This window comes from Xenopus laevis, chromosome 3S (genome assembly GCF_017654675.1).
Source record: "Xenopus laevis strain J_2021 chromosome 3S, Xenopus_laevis_v10.1, whole genome shotgun sequence".
Classification (NCBI taxonomy): Eukaryota; Metazoa; Chordata; class Amphibia; order Anura; family Pipidae; genus Xenopus; species Xenopus laevis.
Genome location: NC_054376.1, coordinates 36,901,374 through 36,922,098, shown reverse-complemented (window position 1 = coordinate 36,922,098; position 20,725 = coordinate 36,901,374). Strand labels below are relative to the sequence as shown.

At 41.4% G+C, this 20,725-nt stretch overlaps 1 protein-coding gene across 3 annotated transcripts in view; it reads left to right on the top strand.

The window, feature by feature from the left end:
- The window catches only part of smad6.S (SMAD family member 6 S homeolog), a 33,431-nt gene extending 13,541 nt beyond the window's left edge, over nt 1-19,890 (top strand). Inside the window, exons 2-4 of one of the 3 annotated variants that reach the window (XM_018253962.1) lie at nt 1,394-1,450; nt 4,075-4,143; nt 18,181-19,890. In XM_018253962.1, the coding sequence (XP_018109451.1) occupies nt 1,394-1,450; nt 4,075-4,143; nt 18,181-18,719 (665 nt within the window). In that variant the 3' untranslated portion in view covers nt 18,720-19,890. 3 annotated transcript variants of the gene reach the window in all.
- Nucleotides 19,891-20,725: the final 835 nt, after the last annotated feature.

Here is a 20,725-nt window from a genome sequence, read left to right as displayed (position 1 = left end):
GTTGAGGAGAGGGAGTGGTGATAATATTGGAGTTTGCTTTTTAGCTGGCGCCGGGATGACTGTTTATCTGGAGATCTAGCCAATTACAGCTGCTTTCTTAAAGCTGCAGTCCTCCCATGGCTCATCTCCTTCCCTCCAGCTCCCATTCAGGCCTATGTCATAGGGAATGGTATCTATTCTCTTTCAGGAAAACTCCCACTATGTAAAGATCTAGGAGCGTAAATCCAGACTATTTACCCCCCCCCCACCCTCAGTGTTTTCCTTTGGTTCCCTTCCTTTTCCTCCACCCTCCTCCTCCTCTATTTTCTCTTTATTCTTTCCAGTCCCCATCTCTGGAGTCCTCTTCCCCTCCTCTCACTCTCTAATTTCCATCCTATCTTACTTCCCTGTCATTTCTCTCCCCCACCTATAATTACTCTGGTGGTATTATTAATATAAACATTTTAAGCCCAAGTTCTGCTTGTTTTTTTATTGTTTTTTTCTTAGCGTCATTGTTTAGTTTCTTTTTCCCCAAATTCTTTCCCCCTGCTAAATACAGACTCAAACAATAGTCATGGCTGTCGATTCCCGTAATGTTGTTCCCTCCCAACACTTTTCCCCTTTTATTGTCTACTTTATTATCAGACCACATAATAAATGCAAATGATCCAGAGTAATAAAGATGTCATTATTATTATTATTTTTTTTTTGTAAAGGTTAATGGGAGTGGTAGTTCAGTTATAGACAACATATAGGTCTGTGTTTCTGGAAGCCTACCAGGGAGATAGAGGAACAGGGTAGTAAGAAAGGTAATGTAAAATACTTTTATGGCAAAATTATAAATCGCATTCAAAGACTGTTATGATAGATAAAATAAAAATTATTTTCACATGTCCGTATCTCTTTAAGGGTTGAATATCCAAATTACAGAATATCTGCTGTCTGGAAAACCCCAGGTCCAGAGCATTCTAGATAACCGGTCCCATACCTGTATATGTATTCCCATGATTTTGGAGGAGCAACTGTATTGTTTGCCTCTTTGAAAAGGCGTATGGCAGGGATATCCAACTGTCAGATTGTAGGCTGAATATTTCACCCTTTGCCGGCGTTTCTGTAGGACATCTGTCATGTTGAAAAATGTGACAGCATGTACAAAAAGATGAAGAAAGAATGCTTGGCATTATCAAAAAATGCACATTACGGTCTATTTTAGATATTGGATTATACTACAAGGTACAACTTCTGTTCAGTGTTGTTGATGCCACATTTTTTTTGTTTGTTCTGTATTCACCAGGTGGATAAAACTGCACATACTGTTTTTCCACAATAACAGAAATGTTACATAGAAGGCTTTCTGTATCAACTGTAATAAAATGTGTTTCATTTATTTGTGATCTATTGTTTTTTGTTTCAGAGTCTCCACCACCACCTTATTCACGACTCTCTCCGAAAATTGAGCAGAAGTCTCTAGGTAAGTTTGCATGCCACATTAAACTAATTTCCAGTTGAAGACTCTGCCCTGAAGTGGGGTACCTTCATTTCGAACCACTGCATTTACCATATTCGCTACTAGCAGCTTTTGGGTGTAAGTATGGTTAGATGTAGACAAAATGCCCTTAGAGTTGTATGCAGAAGAGTGAAAGAAGAGCATGGGATTCACTGTGCAGAGCCCAGTAGTCAATATGATGATTGTACAGAGGGCACAGTATGAGAGTTGCTGTGTTATACTGCCTAAATAAAAGCAACCAGGAATGCCTATATGGCACAGGTTAAATAGTGGATTCGGCCGAATTCGAATCCTGCTGCAAAAAGGCCGAACCCGAACCGAATCCTGGATTTGGGGCATCCCTACGTGAAAACTTGGCTGACGTATTGTCACATATCGGGATTGTGTTTGCAATTGGTGCCCTTAGTATCTGCTATAAAATTAAAAGTACCACTAAACCTAGTGTGTATTGTTTTATATTAGTACTGTCTGATTTACACAGTGCTGTACAGCTTAGTGTGCTTGCCATTACCAGGGTCTCTCTGAGCTCACCTCAGGATCATACCTGGGTCTCCTTGAATCAGTTTTGTAACTTACTTATTAGGTGCACACAATTGTAAGCTACCTGTGCAGCCAACACATGTCTAAATTTAAATGGTGGGAGAAGAGCACCTTAAACAACTGAACATGTATTTTCTTCTATTTAAAATGTAAAAATATTGGCACATTAGAGGTCGGAAAGAGGGCTCACTTTAGAGCAGGTTTGGAAGAATAGTCTGAAATTAAGATACTTTGGAGGACTAGTGGTTTAGCCCATGCGAATAAACATTATATACTTAGTAAAATATACTTCAACCATGAGCCATTGCTCTGAGTGTATATTCCTTTTGTCACACACGCTGCTCACTTGAGAATGTATACAGCAGCTCTTTGCACACATGCCAAAAAAAGAAAGCGAGACACCTGGAGGAATGTACCTAACTTTTATACAGGGTTTAAATGTAGATTCCTCTCAATGTTATATGCGACATTTTCACAAAAAAATAAAATATGGATAGATAACTTTTTGTTTTGTTTTCAAACGTGCTAATATAAAAGAAGACTTGCCCTTTAGGCTTGGCCATAGATTGGCAAATGTCGTTTTGTGCCAGTGCATTGTTGTTTGACAGTTGTGAGATTGAATGGACTTGGTTATATTCTACTGGACCTGAATCATTTTATTTTGGAGTAAATGTCTACAGAATGAGCTGTGGTTAACTATAGGTAAGATTTATGTTTAAACCATATATCCAATTAGACCTGAGGTCGGTGGCAGTGAGTGGGTTAAAACCAAGGTCTCACTCAGTGTGTTGTTTGAAGACTCTTTCAGTCAAGGGTTAAGGACTTTGTATGGTGTGTGTTTTTAATGGAGAAGGAACAATGCAGGCAACTTGTTAAAACAAAGTTTCTTGTGCTTCAGTAGCAGAGGGAGGAAGGAAGGAACACTGCAAGAATAAACAGCTTCAAGAATGTTAATGTCAGTAATTAAGTATAGTAACTATGAAGCATTTAAAAGCTTTGTGTAACCTTATCCTCCCAGTACCGTGTCCCAGCCTGCTTTGTGGTCAGGGCAGTTGAAATTTGACATGCTACAGACAAGGGGGAGGATGCAACACAGGCAGATTCAGCTGGAGGCACTCCAGTTGTTGGAACTACAGCTCCCAGCATCCAACAGTAGCCATTGAATGCTGGTGTCTAGAAGATGCTTGGAGCCAGATATTGTAGATCAGTCACGTCAGCAGGAAGTCCTATGAATCCAGTAGGGTTCATTTATTTTGTAGAAGGCTCATTGGTTAGGTCACTAGACTCCAAGACTTTAACAGACTTCATTCACCAGTCAATCTGATAGGTGATGCCACTCTAAAATATTGCAATTAGTACTGTGTATGACCACCTCTCTGTACTTTTGCTGTTGGTTGAGATTGTAAGCTCTGTATAACAGGATATTGCTTTGCTCAAAGTCTGCGTGTTGTATCTCTATATTGGAGCTATACTGTATACAGTATATGGAATGATGGCTTGGCAGCACAGTAGTTGGCACTGCTCCCTTACAGCGCTGTGTTCCTAGGATAGATATGTGCAAGGAGTTTGTATGTTCTCTCTGTGCTTGTGTGGTTTCTTCTGGGTACGACTTCATTTCAAAAACATACAGGATTGTCAACTGGCTCCTGGTAATTGGCCATAGTCTGTGGGAATTTAATAGAGACTTTAGGTTGTAAGCTCCACTGGGGCAGAGACTAATGTGAATGATGTATAATCCCTATAAAATCCCAGAGGCACTATATAAAAAAAAAAGTATATAAATATTACCAAAATGTAATGGGCAAATATAATTCAGTTCCACCACTACTAATGTAATAAATTAACACTGTCAAAATGCATAAATACAAAATATTGGCTTGGTGCAGCAGAAGCACTTGGTAGACACTGGTCTCAGGCAGCATAAGCTATATACAGTAACATGTCGGCCTCAGGAGGCAGTGAAACTGGTTAATGTGCTTTAACTCACAAATTCATCATTTCGGAGGACACTTAGGCCTTTAACATGCTTCTTTGCCTTGTGTTATCAGATCTCTCCGATTCATACACTGAAATAGAAGCCTCCAACTCGCTTTGGATCACTGCCGCAGATATATCTGGTACGTCCGCATCGTCTTGTTGTTGGGGCCCATGGAGGTTTGATGTGTTGATTGTCCTTGCATATGTTCATTAGCTTAAAGGAGAAGGAAAGCTACGGATGCATTTTATTGCCAATAGATTAGCTGCAATAGTGCAAGCTAGAATGCTATATTTATTCTGTAGAATGTTTTACCATACCTAAGTAAAAAGCTCTAGAAGCTCTCTGTTTAGGATAGCAGCTGCAGTATTAGCTTGGTGTGACATCACTTCCTGTCTGAGTCTCTCTTTGTTCACTTATGGCTCTGGGCTCAGATTACTGCAGAGAAGGGGGGGGGGTTAGAGGAGCAAACTGAGCATGCTCACACCGGGGGCAAGGAGGGTTAAGATGAAGGCAGTAAGTCTGATACAGAAGCCCATGTATACACAATAGAAGGAAAGAAATGCTGTTTCTTTTGACAGAGGGCTCAGAGCAGCATTACTTTAGTTTACTATTATATTTAGGTGAGCCTTTCTGATAAGGCTTACTTAGTTTTAACCTTTCTTTCTCCTTTAAATTGCTATTTGAAATGGAATACGCTGATGTTATAATCCTGTTTTCAGTTTACAAGGAGGTTATATTTTTTTGAAAGGGGAAATTAAGCTGTCATTCATATAAAACACTACATAATTATAAGATACATATTCGGAGCTCAATATAAGCTTCTACTACAACTTCTCAAACCCCCCTAATACACCTGTGGCCATTTTTCCCTCCCAGGAAGCCTTGGGCTTGGCGCATGCTTAGTAGCACCAGGTGAGCAGTTTTGCAGCCCATAGGCAGGACAGGAAAGACGATGAAGGCCAAATACAGCTGGACCTCCCTGTGATAACTAAAGTCCATGGATCCCTTTGATTTGGTCACTGCAGAATTTCTTCTCCCATGCTGTGCCTGTTGAATTTGGGTGTTCTTACTTAATCAGATTTAAACATTTTTAGCAAGCACATAGCATTGGTCTGACCGTTAATCACAAAATGTATGAGAGTGTTCAGCTAGTTGTTCAGTAAGCCTCTACACTACATCCATTTATTTGAGTGATAAATGTGTGACAATTCTGGGGCCTCTGCAGCAGGAAAACACTTGCTGATGCATTTCACGCTAAAAAAAGGTATCCGTACTATTTCCAAATATCAGGCCACCCTAAATGAAGTATGAGTCTTGTGTATGCGACATGACCGTGGAGAGTTTTGGCACTTTTACAGTGGGCTGATAATTAGCTTCATATGCTATCAACCTAAGTCATAGCCTAAGTGTTTGAAACAGGTTTTTCTAGTTTGAGAATCCATGTTGCTTGTGGTTTAAATATCTGTTCTAGAGGTTTTTGATGTGTAAATAAGCATTCATCCTAAATCTCCATCACATTCAACTGGACCTTCTATCTTCTGTTTTATGTGCCCCTAGGGCAGTAATTCCTAAACTGTGGGGCTGGCTTTCCCTGGGGGCCTGTAGTAGTGGCTTGGGGGCTAATTCAGAAGGCCAATTAATGTAGACGTTGGGGGGAATCCATGTTTGCTCTTGTAAAGCCCATCCATTTCAGGCAAGATGCTAACACCTCTCTAGATAGTACTTAAGAAGCGCATTGTTATGTTGAGCTTTTCATAATTACAAATGTGTTCCAAGTGTTTATATGATGTCTGACAATACTACCCTTCACTGGAAGGACTGTTCCTTGCACATATCCTGCCACCCTGAGCGCCACCATTGAGCCCGTGAATCCCTCACTGCCCTGTTGTTTAGGTGTTTGTGCAGGTGACCACTACATGTAGCAGAACCATTTACACTGGACAACTCCATGTCATACTTACCAGGGATAGCCCTGCCCCAGTGCTCCCATCAGAAGGAACCTCCCCAAAGCTTTAAAAGCCCAACCCCACCACCCAGTCTGGTGTCTTTTTTTTTTCCCCTTCTGCTTCAGTTTATTTTTTGCTCCTGTTAAAAGCAAGTTTTCTTTTTAACCTTGGGGAAGCATTAGGGCTTGCTGGAAAGCGTCCAAGGGACTCGTGCATGCTATACATTTTTGGTCTGGGCACTGCTTAATATTACACCAAACTGAATGTAGATGGGGTAACATCAGTGGTTCGGGGGCTGGCTGTAATAACCACATATTAATGCATATGTCATTCATTATTTGGTCCAGACACTGGTTACTACTATTACTGCATGTATATGTTTAAACATTTCAGGGGCTTTAGGGCTTATTAAGGTTATAACCAAAAATAAATGTACATGCTATACATTTCTATGGTTTGGACACCAATCAATATAACAACCAAACTGAAGGTAAATGTTATACTGCTGAGTGATTGGTGTGGTGAGGTTTTAGACATTTCCAGAGGGTGCCTATACAGCCTCTTGTTTTGTATACATGGTAACACACGTCAAGTCTCCAGTATCCCTGGGTTTGTTTTAAATAACATTGATTTAGGTTACAAGCATGGATTACTCTTGCAAATAAGCCAATTGGGTATCGTATGCATGCTTATGTGAGCAGCCAAGACTGACTTAAAGGCGGCAGCCAAGTCCGATATAGGTATTATTAACTTAATTAAGTGCATCAGCTGTATTGCAGGTAAGTATTATACCTATATATACAGCAGTCCATAATGGTTTAGGGGACTGTGCCCCGGTAAGTATGCCCCAATCATTATATGGGTTACAGATACAGTAAATGTGGTAACTAATGTAGACATGTATCTTGTCCAAATGGATTGGCTAAGGCCAATTCTGATTCATACAATTGCTATGTAATATATAGGATTATGCACCGTGTGTATCACAAAGGTGGTGTGAGAGTAGTGGCCAATTCTGGCTTATAAGTAAATGGCTATACTGCATATGGGCGTTAATGCAATAGTTAAGCAGCAGGTAGGTATTGTACAATTGCTGTATTATTACCATTGGGGTCTATGTGGTCCATATTTTTGTGGACCAAAAACTATAGGCTGTTGGAGGAGTAGTTATCAGTCTTAAGGAACTCACTAATTAGAATCTATGTTCTGTGACTGGACTTTATGCCTGCTTATTAATAAAATATCTATATACTGCATCCTGCCTTTTGCAATAGGATTGGCCTTGGGGTTGTATGGATGTAGATATGTATACAGTCGTATATTCATTCAATAAGGATTCTAGTAACATTTCCTCTGAAAATACAGAGTTCGCAGGTTTTCCACAAGCATGCATGGTCATGTGCTTTCAGAAAGAGCCAGCACTTAAGAATGGAACTGCTTTCTGGCAGGCTGTTGTTTCTCCTACTCAATGTAACGTAAAGGAATACGGTCATGGGAAAACATGTTTTTTCCAAAACACATCAGGTAATAATGCTGGCCCAGCAGAATTCTGCACTGAAACATTTTTGAAAAGAGCAAACAGATTTTGTTATATTAAATTTTGAAATCTGACATTGGGCTAGACAAATTGTCAATTTCCCAGCTGCCCCCAGACATGTGACTTGTGCTCTGATAAACTTCAATCACTCTTTACTGCTGTTCTGCAAGTTGGAGTGATATCACCCCCTCCCTTCTCCCCCCCAGCAGTCTAACAACAGAACAATGGAAAGGTAACGAGATAGCAGCTCCCTAACACAAGTTAACAGCTCTCTGAGATCTAATAACAGCACTTTATGGTAAAAGCCAAGTCCCACTGAGACTAATTCAGTTACATTAAGGGCAGGTTCGGGGAGAAGTGGCGATTTCAGAAATCGAAGCGCCGCGAGTGCATCATGTTGGTGTTTTCTCATTCAAGCTGGCGGAATGCAGGAAGAAGGCAGTTCGGGGAGAAGAGGCAATTAGTCGCCAGGCGACTAAATCTCCCGGATCTGCCCGTCTGCCCCTACCCTAAGTAGGAGAAATAACAGCCTGCCAGAAAGTATTTCCATCCTAAAGTGCAGGCACAAGTCTGGGGGCATCTGCGAAACTGACAACATGTCTAGCCCCATGTCAAATTTCAAAATTGAATTTTTAAAAAAAAATCTGTTTGCTCTTTTGAGAAATGGATTTCAGTGCAGAATTCTGCTGGAGCAGCACTATTAACTGATATGTTTTGGAATAAAACATGTTTTCCCATGACAGTATCCCTTTAATGTGTTGCAGTGGGACCTGGATTTTGCTATTGAGCGCTGTTCTTAGATCAGCCCCTTTTGTGACGTCATTGGCGGCACAGGTCTATAAAAGAAAACCGGAAGTCGGGCTCGGGCAGCCGGGGGTGGTGGGAGGGTGGATATCGGGCGGGTTCGGAAAAACCCGACCCGCACATCACTAGTTTATACATCTTTTCTACATAGTCCCAACATACAAAAAATGGGGGGTATTTTCCCTTTAAGCTTTGCTTTGTTTTTGTTTATTTTTAATTTTTGTATTTAAACATATCCCTGTGGCTGTTTGGGCGAATGATCGTAGAGGCAAGCATTATAATGTTGTATAAAATCTGATTGTATAAAAATTAGCATACTGTAACAATCCGAGTCATGCATAATATAGCTTTTCATAGCTTGAGAGAATTTGGATAATTTGCCGACTTTCATGCATTTTAACTTTGTGCTTCCTACTTGCTGACCAGGAGCAGGAACTGTGCATGGAAAAGTGCTTCCCTAATTCTATTTAAAGCAATTAAAGGGAAATAATGCATTATACTTGGAATGAATTGGGAGGATGAATAGAGTGACACAAGTAAGGGGGTTGTGTAAAACCATAATGCTCTATGTACAGTTGTACACTGTTTAAATTGGGTTTAGTGCAGCTGGATACTTTGTTGTGATTTTATACGATAGTGCAGGCTATTTGATAATGTAGGGTCTCGTTCCTGCTGCAGATCAGGGCTTGTATTTACTTTGGGGGTGGCAGAGTCCAATGCAAGTGTGGTTCCTTGGCTGTTTGGAACAACATGGGATCCCCATCTGATATGTTTGACTGGAGGACTAAACATTTGGATGCAACTTATTCGGCGTCAAATTGCTTAGAGATTTGCAAGCTTGGTGGTATTGCTTAAAGGAGTTGTTCCCCTTTAAATTAACTTTTAGTATGATGTAGAGAGGGATATTCTGAGACAATTTGCAATTGGTTTTCATTTTTTATTATTTGTGTTTTTTTTTAGTTATTTAGCTTTTTATTCAGCAGCTCTCCAGTTTGTAATTTCAGCAATGTGGTTGCTAGGGTGCAAAATTACCCTAGCAACCATGCACTGTCTTGAATAAGAGCCTGGAATATGAATAGGAGAGGCCTGAATAGAAAGATGAGTAATAAAAAGTGACAATATGTTTGTAGCCTTACAGAGCGTTTGTTTTTTAAATGGGTTCAATGATCCCCATTTCAAAGCTGGAAAGAGTCAGAAGTCAAAAAAATAAATAATAAAAACCAATTGAAAAGTTGCTTAGAATTATCCATTCTGTAGCATACTAAAATTTAGTTGGAAGGTGAACCACCCCTTTAATAAGTTCAAGTTTAACAATAACGCGTTTGTAGAAGCCAGAATCACTTATTTCTTCACATGTCATTAAAAAGGGATTTGGGATCTTTTTGATTCAATTGTTTTATGTACTGTAGAACTAGTGCCATTTATTAGACTGTACCTAAGATTGTGTGTTTTCCTTTTAACAACTCATTTCAGAAGAGAAAAATCAAATATTCAGAAGTTGACTGAATGTTGCCCCTGTGGAGAGCAGCACATAACCAGTCAGGGGTTGTACTAGTTGCACACAGAGTTTGTATATCAGCTGCCAGTTATGAGGAGGTGTAACCTAAGTAGAAGCTGACAGATTCCTACTCACTCTGCTCAGAAAGTACCAGGTTCTTAGGAATTCCTTAGGCCCGACTGCCGCTTCCAAGCACAACTGCAAGATAACATTGTTTGCCTTCTCAAGGCTGTGTTTGTCTTCTGCCGCTGGCATTTCATACCTGGCACAGAAATGATGTTTGGCTCCATCACATGCCCAGTTTTATGATCTGTTTTTATGTGGGTGCAAGAACCGGCTCCCACTTTCTTTTTGCTCTTTATTTATTTTATGCAAATACTAATTGCCTTCTTGCATGCGCACTAATTGCTACCTGAAAATTCTGGGAGTTTAGCGATTCGATACCCGTAGGCAATTGCATACACAGTTGTACTTCCGCCTTCTCAAAACAATTAAATAATCTGGTGCAGTTTGGCTTTCCATGAACAAAACACTGAGAGCCAAAATAACAAAGCTATTTTAATATTTTTAAAATATATTTTACCTTAAAGGGATTCTGTCGTGATTTTTATGATGTCGTTTTTATTTCTAAATTACACTGTTTACACTGCAAATAATTCACTTTACAACATAAAATGTAATTCGTGAACCAGCAAGTGTATTTTCTTTAGTAATATTGGTGTGTAGGCAGCCATCTCAGGTCATTTTGCCTGGTCATGTGCTTTCAGAAAGAGCCAGCACTTTAGGATGGAACTGCTTTCGGGCAGGCTGTTGTTTCTCCTACTCAATGTAACTGAATGTGTCGCAGTGGGACAGGGATTTTTACTATTGAGTGCTGTTCTTAGATCTACCAGGCAGCTGTTCTCTTGTGTTAGGAAGCTGCTATCTGGTTACCTTTCCATTGTTCTGTTGTTAGGCTGCTGGGGGGGGGGGGAAGGAAGGGGTGTGATATCAATCCAACTGAAGTTTATCAGTCACATGACTGGGTTCAACTGGGAAACTGACAATATGTCTAGCCCCATGTCAGATTTCAAAATTAAATATAAAAAAAATTCTGTTTTCTCTTTTGAGAAACGGATTTCAGTGCAGAATTCTGCTGCAGCGGAACTACTAACTGATGCGTTTTGAAACATGACTGTACTTCTTTAAGTGGTAAGAAGAATTCACTTTAATAATCGTATTGCCTCAAGGACATTTGTTGCAAAGATTGTTGCTCACTGTGACTCGTCGTACAATACATGGGCTCTCTATGTAACATTCAGTATCCCACCATGGCACATCACCTTGGGAGGGCGGTTTAATTTATTTTGGGATTCCTGAGAATGTGCAAAGCAGTGTCTGAAGGGTGGTTCCCTTAATGTCACTCCTTTCTTTACTGGAAAGAAATCTAGCTGGTTATTCTAGAGAAATGTTGGCCTTGTAAGTCAAAAGGCTCCAATTACAGTATATGGGTTATTCTTGTTTCCACTGTAATTACCCGCTGTCCCTGAATCCTATGTCTGCTTTTGTACAAGAGACTGTAATCTTCCTTTCTTTGCTGTCTTAGAGCAGTGGTACACGTGGCATTTTCTAGACCCTGCATCTCAGATTTGGTTAAATTCTAGGTAATTGTGCTTTTGCCACTCACCAGCAACTATCATTGCACATAGACCTTTAACATTCTGGCAGTGATTGCTCATGGTGCCACATGATCTCTGTTTTACCCCTCTTTTCTTTTCAATTTTGGGGCTATGGGGCCCTCTGTGTGGCATTGTCTCTAATCCAGCGGTTGTATATCATGGCACAGTCTCCAGTTAGGTGCTAGCTATGTCAAGATCACCCCCCCCCCCATGCCAGTATTTCAGGACATTGAGAGTTCATCTGGTAGACGTATAGCACAGCCCGTATGCCAGCAGTTAAGTCCTGTGCGTAACCAATATGAGACCCGATCCCGTGACCCAAACCGCACTTTGATCCGCTACCGGACCTGCAACTGCCTTATCCACAACCCACTGACACCATTAAATTGAGATGTTGCTGCAAACCAGAAGTGACATCATCAAAAGTGAGCGGGGACAGAAAATAGTTCTACCCTCATCCCGCAGGGTACCTTGCTTTTTTTTTTTGTGGGTACCCAACCCGCTGCAGGACTCTACCAGCAGTATACATTATTTCTTCCTGCTGTATAGGAAAGCTCCTCGCTAAGTCCGAATTATAAAGTGAAGCAGCACCGATAAAAAAAAAAAAAGCAGACCCACTTGACGGCTAAATGGTTTTTGTTTAAAGCAATAGTTTTATTCAACGCTTAGTAGCCCAGCATGTTTCGTATGCTTGATACTTCATGAGTTTGGCACATGTACATAGGCATTCTGGTAAGTGCAAATAACCACAGGGTTCTTGGAACAAGATCCTGATGGTATTTCACCATATGCGATTTAATCTGCAGGGAACACGTTGGGAATAGGACAGATCGAGGAGAGAGTGCCTTCATGATACATGTTTGAATTAGTACCGCTCTCGTGAGTAGATCCAATTCGGCCTAGAACCCTACTTTGACAAGTTAACACACTATATAGCGTATTCTTTTTCCATAGGAACTGAAGAACATTGCATTTTAACACTAAGTCACCGAAACCGGTCTTTTGCTATTCTTTCCTCCTGCCTTTCTCTGTTATTTTATATAACCATTTCTAGGACACAAATAGAGACTAGAGCTTGTAAAAAATTCTCATCTTGCCTTGGTGTTTACACCCTTGTCATCAGCATGGCCTCGTCTGCACATTCCTGCCCCTTCTCTCTCACCCGCAATAATTACACTTCCAACTCCCTCTGCTCCAAGATTTCCTTTCAGATGAGCCCTTCTCTCAGCTCGGGCCATGCATATGGGAGTCAGTCTTTCCACACTGCCTGGCCTGTATTTGGGATGTTTATTTGAGGGCAAGGAGACCTCAGCCAAACATCCTGCTTTTATCCTACTTCTAAACCAAAGCTCTGCAAAGCCCAGACCGCAGGATCCTGACCCAGCGAGGAGGGGAATCTCTGTGTATACTGGGCTGAAATAATATCATTGAAGTCGATCAGTCAGGGGAAGAACTCCTAAATCCACCCCTTTTGTATGCCTTTAGCAGCAGGAATTTGCTCTCTGCTGCTTTCAATACAGTAGTGAAACAGCCGTGTCTAGATTTTCCCCTTATCCTCATTTACACAGTTAGGAGACACCATTAATCCTAATAAATGTGTGTAATATAAAGGCTACTGTCCAGTGCATCATATCAACCAATAAATTGGTGTACAAGGGCCAGTATCAAAATAAATTTGCCGTAGGGGAAATATTTGATAGGCATTACTGCAAATACATATACATTTATTCTCATTTATATACATTTACAAAGTCTGTATATTTTGAGGCAGACTGACATCCTTTGGAAACATATAAAGATGTTGTGCTAAATGAGAACTAAACTCTGAGGTCCCCCCCCCCACACTTGTTTAGGGTCTGGCCACAAGGTCAGATTCGGGGAGATTAGTCGCCAGGCGACAAATCTCCTCTTCTTCGCGGCGACTAATCTCCCCGATCTGCCTTCTGCCGGCTAAAATGTAAATAGCCTGGAGGAAGGCACATGGAACTCTTCATTTTCCGAAGTCGCCTGTAATTGCCTCATGAGGAAACTTCTCTGTGTGCCTGCACCAAAGCAATTTGCATTTTAGCCAGCGGAAGTCAGAGTGGGGAGATTAGTCGCCGCATCTGACTGTGTGTGTCCAGACCCTAAACAAGTGTGTGGGGGGAGACTCAGAGTTTAGTTCTCCTTTAGCACAACAATGTTGGGCTCCGTGCTTCCCCCTCCATAAGTGTGCTTTTGGTCTGGTATGTGATATAAGGGAATACACATAAGGAACAAGCACCTTCCCATGGAAGTGTCACACTGGTACATTGCCCAGACCAGTGGGGGTTTTTTTTTTTCCCCTTTTCCTAACTCGTCCACATTCATGGTAAGGCACTTTTACCCCCTTGTTTGTTAGTTTAGATAACATCCCAGGAATTCAGATTCTTAAGCAATGGGCTGGACTAGAACACTTTGATGGCAGAGTAAGGGGGGGGGGGCAGGAAGTCTTAAACACTTAATAATGCAAAAAGAGTCGTTTGGAAATGCTGGAAAAAGTAACGTTCATTAGTAAACGACTTCATCAACAAAAAATGTTAGGGTTTGTTCTCCTTAAGCTAAGCTTTCTTGTCAAGCTTGGGTTTTGTTCTCCTTTAGTTAAGCTCTTGTATCAATCTACTGTGTATTAAGCTGGCCATAGACTCAAAGATCTGATCGTACGATTCGAGGATTCGTACGATTTTCAGACCGTGTGTGGAGAGTCCCGACATTTTTCATCCGGCGGAGATCGGTCGTTTGGTCGATCGGACAGGTTAAGATTTCTGTCGGCTGCCGATAATATCTCTGCGTGTATTGCCGATTACGATTTTCACTGGGAGACAGTCTCCAGCTTTGTCAGACATAACTTTCGTACGATTGCTGTCAGGGGCAGAACATTGGCTGATCTGTTCTTTTGTACTTTATTTGATCTGAAAGGTTAGTGGCAGGTCTGGAGATGGGGAAGTGCAATGATTCGTACGATCGGATCTTTGCGTCTATGGCCAGCTTTAGGAGTAAAAATGTGATAGAAATTTGTAAAGTGGTAGAACAAAACTCACGTGAGATTGACTTCTTTGCTTGTGGCTGGAGACTACATTCTGGCACAGTGACTTAAGGTGTCCATACATTAGAAGATGTGCTCATTTGGCAACCAAACAAGCAGATTTTCCCCCCATTATGACCACCAAAGGTGGGCAGATATCAGGCTAATCATTTGACCCTAAGGCAAAACCTGAGATGCACCTAGAGTTCTGAATTGTAGATCTACTGTATAACAGTATTTTTGTTAGCATTTTGCTTGACTAGGCCATAGCACCTAAAAAATATGTTTTGGGCAATTCTCGTCCACGTTTCTTGCAAGGAGAAGCTTTGTGGACTGTCTGAGGGTGGGAGCTTAGGCAGTGCAATGGGTATTAGCACTTGGTACTTAGCACTTGGTTGTCTGAAATGGCAATCATACCAATATTTATCTAGTAAGCATGAACCTTATGGATGCGGCACCCCATGTCTGCGCGACGAAGGACCCTAATGTTGGTGTAATTGTTCATTCTCCACATGCCCTGGCCTTTATCTGGAAAACCCCAGTTCCTGGAATAACAGATCCTATAAGGGTAAGGGCAGATTCGGAGAGATTAATCGCCCCGGCTACAAATCGCCTCTTCTTCGGGGCGACCATCTCCAATTGCCAGTGGGATGACACTTCGAAAAACGAAGCGCCATGAGTGCCACCCCAACTGGCGATTTTTCATTATAGCCGGCGGAAGGTAGGGGAAGGCAGTAGGGGGAGATTGACGCTCCAAAGAAGAGGCTATTTGTCACCGGGGCAACTAATCTCCCTGAATCTGGCCCTTACTGTACAATTTCTTAGCCTCTGGGGCTTCTCTGATCTTTGAAGGAGCAGACCAGTTGCCTTCAAAACAGGATGGTAACATTCATAACACAAAAAAAAGCAAAATGTAATGCCAAAGCATGTAATTAAACATTTATAGGAAATGAATATCCTTTTTAGACCTGAGCATAAAGCAAGGCGCACAGTTGCACACTATCCAAGTTAAATCAGTTGCAGATTTGCTCCCAACAGCACAAATGTAACACTGCGTGTCTGCAGAGAGAGCGTAATCCACCCCCCGGCTTCCACATTCCCTGGCATGAAAAGGGTTACTCTGCCCCCTTCCTTGCCAGGAAAACTGTGAAGATTTGGGATGTGCCCACTCTGCAGGAGACGTCTCTTTCCTCTGTCAGACACTGTCCTTTGATGTCCTCTCCAAGTGTCTGTCACAGACTTTCCAATTAGAGCAGCAGGAAGGAGTGAGCCCCGCACAGGAATCCTATGATTTGGCCTTTAATTTGGGGCTACAGCCCGTCCCAAGGGGCACAGTATACTTTGGTGGGGAGGCATAATGCATTCTTTTTTTGGTTTACACTATCGTTGAAGTCCTCCATGATTAAAGGCTTAATTCACCTTTTTAAAACTTCTTTTCAAATAGTATATCAAAAATGTTTATTCTTCTTGTGATTTTATTTTAGAGCAAAAACAGACAAGAAGATTCGGAAGGGGGGGGGGGGATTAGTCAACAGGCGACTAAACAACTCTTCTTTGGGCGACTAATCTCCCCGAACTGCCTCCCCGCCGGCTAGTATCTAAATTGGCGGCGGGATGGAACTCTGAGTGCTTAGTTTTTCCAAAGTCGCCAACCCGCTGGCGATTTAGATTCTAGCCAGTGGGGCGGCAGTTCGGGGAGATTAGTCGCCCGAAGAAGAGGCGATTTGTCGATGGGGCGACTAAATATCCCCGAATCTTCTCGTCTGTCTTTGACCTTAACTGTTTATATAAATTCCATTTTAAAAAACCATAATCCTTGACATTAGCTGAGAAGTACCAGCAACTAATGGATCAGATAGGACTGCTCTAGGACATAAGATAGAAAGCTCTGGACCCGGGGTCTTACGGATAATGGATCTTTCTGTAATTTGAATCTTCATACCTTAAGTCTACTAGAAAGTCCTTTAAACATTAAATAAACCCAGTAGACTAATATTTTAAGATGTGAAGTGCAGTGCTGCCCAATGTTCATGTTGCAGGCCCATAACCAGATTCTATTCAAATGTTGAAGTCATAATAAATCTATAGATCCCACAATGCCTTGGAGGGCCACGTCCGGGCCACATGCCTCCAGTTGGACAGCTCATGCTTTGACGAGACTTCTGGAGCAGCCAGCATGAATGGGGGGAGATAAACTGAATTCTTATTTTTTTTTTTTTTTTTTTTTTATTAAATATTTTTGAAAGCGTAAAAAATAGAGCGCACCTGAAATAAGTGATTGTTGATGGCGTCCTAGTAGAAACCAATGAGCTTGTGAAGGTGATTTAACCCCTTCAAACGGTTGGGTCCGTAGATGTTCTCCTTGCTGCACAGCTCATTGGGCAAAATTGCTTCTGATTATAACTGTGTCCATATTCACTTGCCCTACTTTCCTTTCAATGGCCACAGGAGCTGCTTCCCGTGTGAGGGGCCCAAAGTAGGGTATGAAGTCTGGCATGTGGGACAGACCCGTATCAGCTTCTGCTTTTCATCTCTTGCAGCAGTGTCAGACCTAAATCCCTCTAGCTGTTTGGAACTACAACATTCCTTCCCCTCTCCCCAACACTTCATCTGAAAGTTGTTGTTGGGGGGGGGGGGTTGCTAGGAGTTAAAGGGTGGTTCACCTTTAAGATCACTTTTAGTATGTTATAGAATGGCTAATTCTAAGCAACTTTTCAATTGATCTCCTTTATTTAATTATTTATTGCAGTTTTTAATTACTTGCCTTTTTCTTTAGACACTTTGCAACATTGGTCCCCAACTAGTAGCTCACGAGTAACATGTTGCTTATCAACCCCTTGGATGTTGCTCCCAGTGGCATCAAAGCAGGGGCTTATTTTTCAATACCTGACTTAAATGGCAAGTTTTGGTTGCATAAAAACCAGGTGTACTGCCAAACAGAGCCTCTTTTAGGCTACCAGTCCATATAGTGGCTACCAAATAGCCAATCACATCCCTTATTTGACATCCCCATGGACTTACATGCTTGTGTTGCTCTCCAACTCTCTTTTAAATTTAAATGTGGCTCACGAGTAAAAAAGGTTGGGGACTCCTGCTTTACAATATTCAAAAGGGGTCACTGACCCCCATCTAAAAACAAATGCTCTTTAAGGCTACCAATTTATTGATATTGCTTCTTTGTATTACTCCTCTTTCTATTCAGGTTTGTATGCCAGTCTCTTATTCAAACTGGTTGCTAGGGGCAATTTGGACCCTAGCAACGTGATTGCAGAAACAAACTGGAGAGCCGCTAAATAATTCAAGAACCACAAATATCTCCACATATTACTCTGTATGTCATACTAAAAGTTAACTGAAAGGTGAACAACCCCTTTAAGTATACAGCAAATGCATTTTAGAGTATATGCCTATGAGAAGAATTTAAATGGCAGGAATACAAGCACATCATGGAGGTGAACGTGCTGCCGTATGATTGGTTGCTGGGGCCTTGGGTGCATGTAAATACCTGCATTGCGTGTGCTTATGCCTACATTGCACATTCCTCAGTATATTTACCCATTTAGCTCAGGTGGTCGAATTTTTCTGCCCATGTTCTTTTATTTTTTATTCTGTATTGGCTGTAAACTGGAAAGTGTACATTTTGTGTGATATTTGCGTCCGAGTTAAAAAGCATTTTCTGTCTCTTTGCAGACACAAGCCTGTCTCGTGACATGAGCAAGCAGGGCCACTGGTGCAGTGTGGCGTACTGGGAGCACCGTACCCGCGTGGGGCGTCTCTACTCCGTATGCCAGCCTTCAGTAAGCATTTTCTATGATCTACCTCAGGGAAGCGGCTTCTGCCTGGGCCAGCTCAATCTGGAAAACCGGAGTGAGGCAGCAGCCAGGACAAGGGGGAAGATTGGACTTGGAATAGTACTGAGCCGAGAGGCTGATGGTGTGTGGGCTTACAACCGCAGCGATCATCCCGTATTCGTCAACTCGCCCACTCTAGATGCACCTGCCTGCCGCCCCCTAGTGGTGAGAAAAGTGATGCCTGGATATTCCCTCAAAGTGTTTGATTACAAAAAATCATGTGTTCTGCGGCATCACCCAACTCCTCCAGAACATACAGACGGACCCTATGATCCCCACAGTGTCCGCATAAGCTTTGCCAAGGGTTGGGGCCCGTGTTATTCCCGCCAGATGATCACCTCTTGCCCCTGCTGGCTCGAGGTCCTACTGGGACGATAGTGACTTTATGCCTAAGGAACAATTTCCTTCACTTTGAGCAGACAGAGTGGATGAGAGCCATTGTTTTACCCTTTTTCCTGAAAGAGAGGTATGTAGGTATTTAAAGGGATACTGTCATGGGGAAAAAAACATTTTTCAAAACACATCAGTTAATAGTGCTGCTCCAGCAGAATTCTGCACTGAAATTCATTTTTCAAAAGGGCAAACAGATTTCTTTATATTTAATTTTGAAATCTGACATGGGGCTAGACATATTGTCGGTTTCCCAGCTGCTCCCAGTCATGTGCCTTGTGCTCAGATAAACTTCAGTCACTCTTTACTGCTGTACTGCAAGTTGGAGTGATATCACCCTTAACCCCCCCCAGCAACCTAACAACAGAACAATGGGAAGGTAAACAGATAACTGCTCCCTAATACTAGATAACAGCTGCCTGGTAGAACAACACTCAATAGTAAAAAATCCATTTCCCACTGCGACACATTCAGTTACATTGAGTAGGAGAAACAACAGCCTGCCAGAAAGCAGTTCCATCCTAAAGTGCTGGCTCTTTCTGAAAGCACATGACCAAAATGACCTAAGATGGCGCCTACACACCAATATTACAACTAAAATAAAATACACTTGCTGGTTCTGGAATTAAATTTTATATGGTAGAGTAATTATTTGCAGTGGAAATTAGGAACAAAAACGACACCATAGAAATCATGACAGAATCCCTTTAAGCAGATATTGATAGTACTGCACGGTATGTATTGACCACACGTTTCACTCCGGTCAGAAGATACACCTGAAAGCATAAAATGTAAAAGAGGAATCCTTTTGCTCTCCATCTCTCCCTTCCTGTTGCCAGAATCCATGTCAGGTGCCATGTTGCAGAATTCCTTGCCATTCAGTTTTGTAGACTGTTCTGCCATGTAAGGAAAGCCTCTAGACCTTACTGGGATCATTCCTCTGATCTGCAGCAGAGATGAAAACTAAAAACCACAGATCCACCTCCGGAAAAGACTCTCTCACGAGCTTCATGATCTAGATTTAATATAAAATGTTTATATGTTATATGGAAATATATATTATACCTGTAAATATGGAGTCCTTTTTACACTGTAATTATTTATGTATAGTGCAATGTGTATATGAACTAAAATACAATAAAATGCACTTTGGCTTTTATGATTCTTGGATTACATTGAGACTCAGAATAGAGATGGGCTGTGTTTCACATGAGACATTACAGGTATGGGATCCATTATCCGGAAACCCGTTATTCAGAAAGCTCTGAATCATGGAAAGTCCATCTCCCATAGAATCCATTTTATCCAAATTGTCAAAAATGATTGTAATAATAAAACAGTAGCCTGTACTTGATCCCAACTAAGATATAATTAATCCTTATTGGAAGCAAAACCAGCCTATTGGGTTTATTTAATGTTTACATGATTTTCTAGTAGACTTACAAATTATGTAAAGATCCATTATCTGGAAAACCCCAGGTCCCCAACATTCTGGATAACAGGTCCCGTACATGTGCTATCCTTTATATTTAGTTTCTTGGGTAAACCTTTCTAAATCGCTTGTCTGGTGTCGGGATGGGCAAACGTATACAGGTATAGGATCTGTTACCCCGGAAACCCATTATCCAGAAAGATCTGGATTACCGGATAGCTTCCCATTTTAATTAAATAACTAAAATTTTAAAAAAATTCATTCCTTTTTCTTTGTAATAATAAAACTGTACCATGTTCTTGATCCCAACTGAGATATAATTAAAATCCTTATTTGAGCCAAAACATTCATATCGGGTTTAATTAATGTTTAAATTATTTATTTTATTTAAGTAGGAGTTGAGGTATGGAGATCCAAATTAGGGAAAGATGCCTTATCCAGAGTGCTCAGAGCCGGGGGGTTTTCTGGATAACGGGTCACATACCTTCATTCCTCCAGTTATTCTCCACTAGGAAGACTCCTCTTGGGATTGTCAGCTCTGTATTCCTCTAGGTCAGGGATC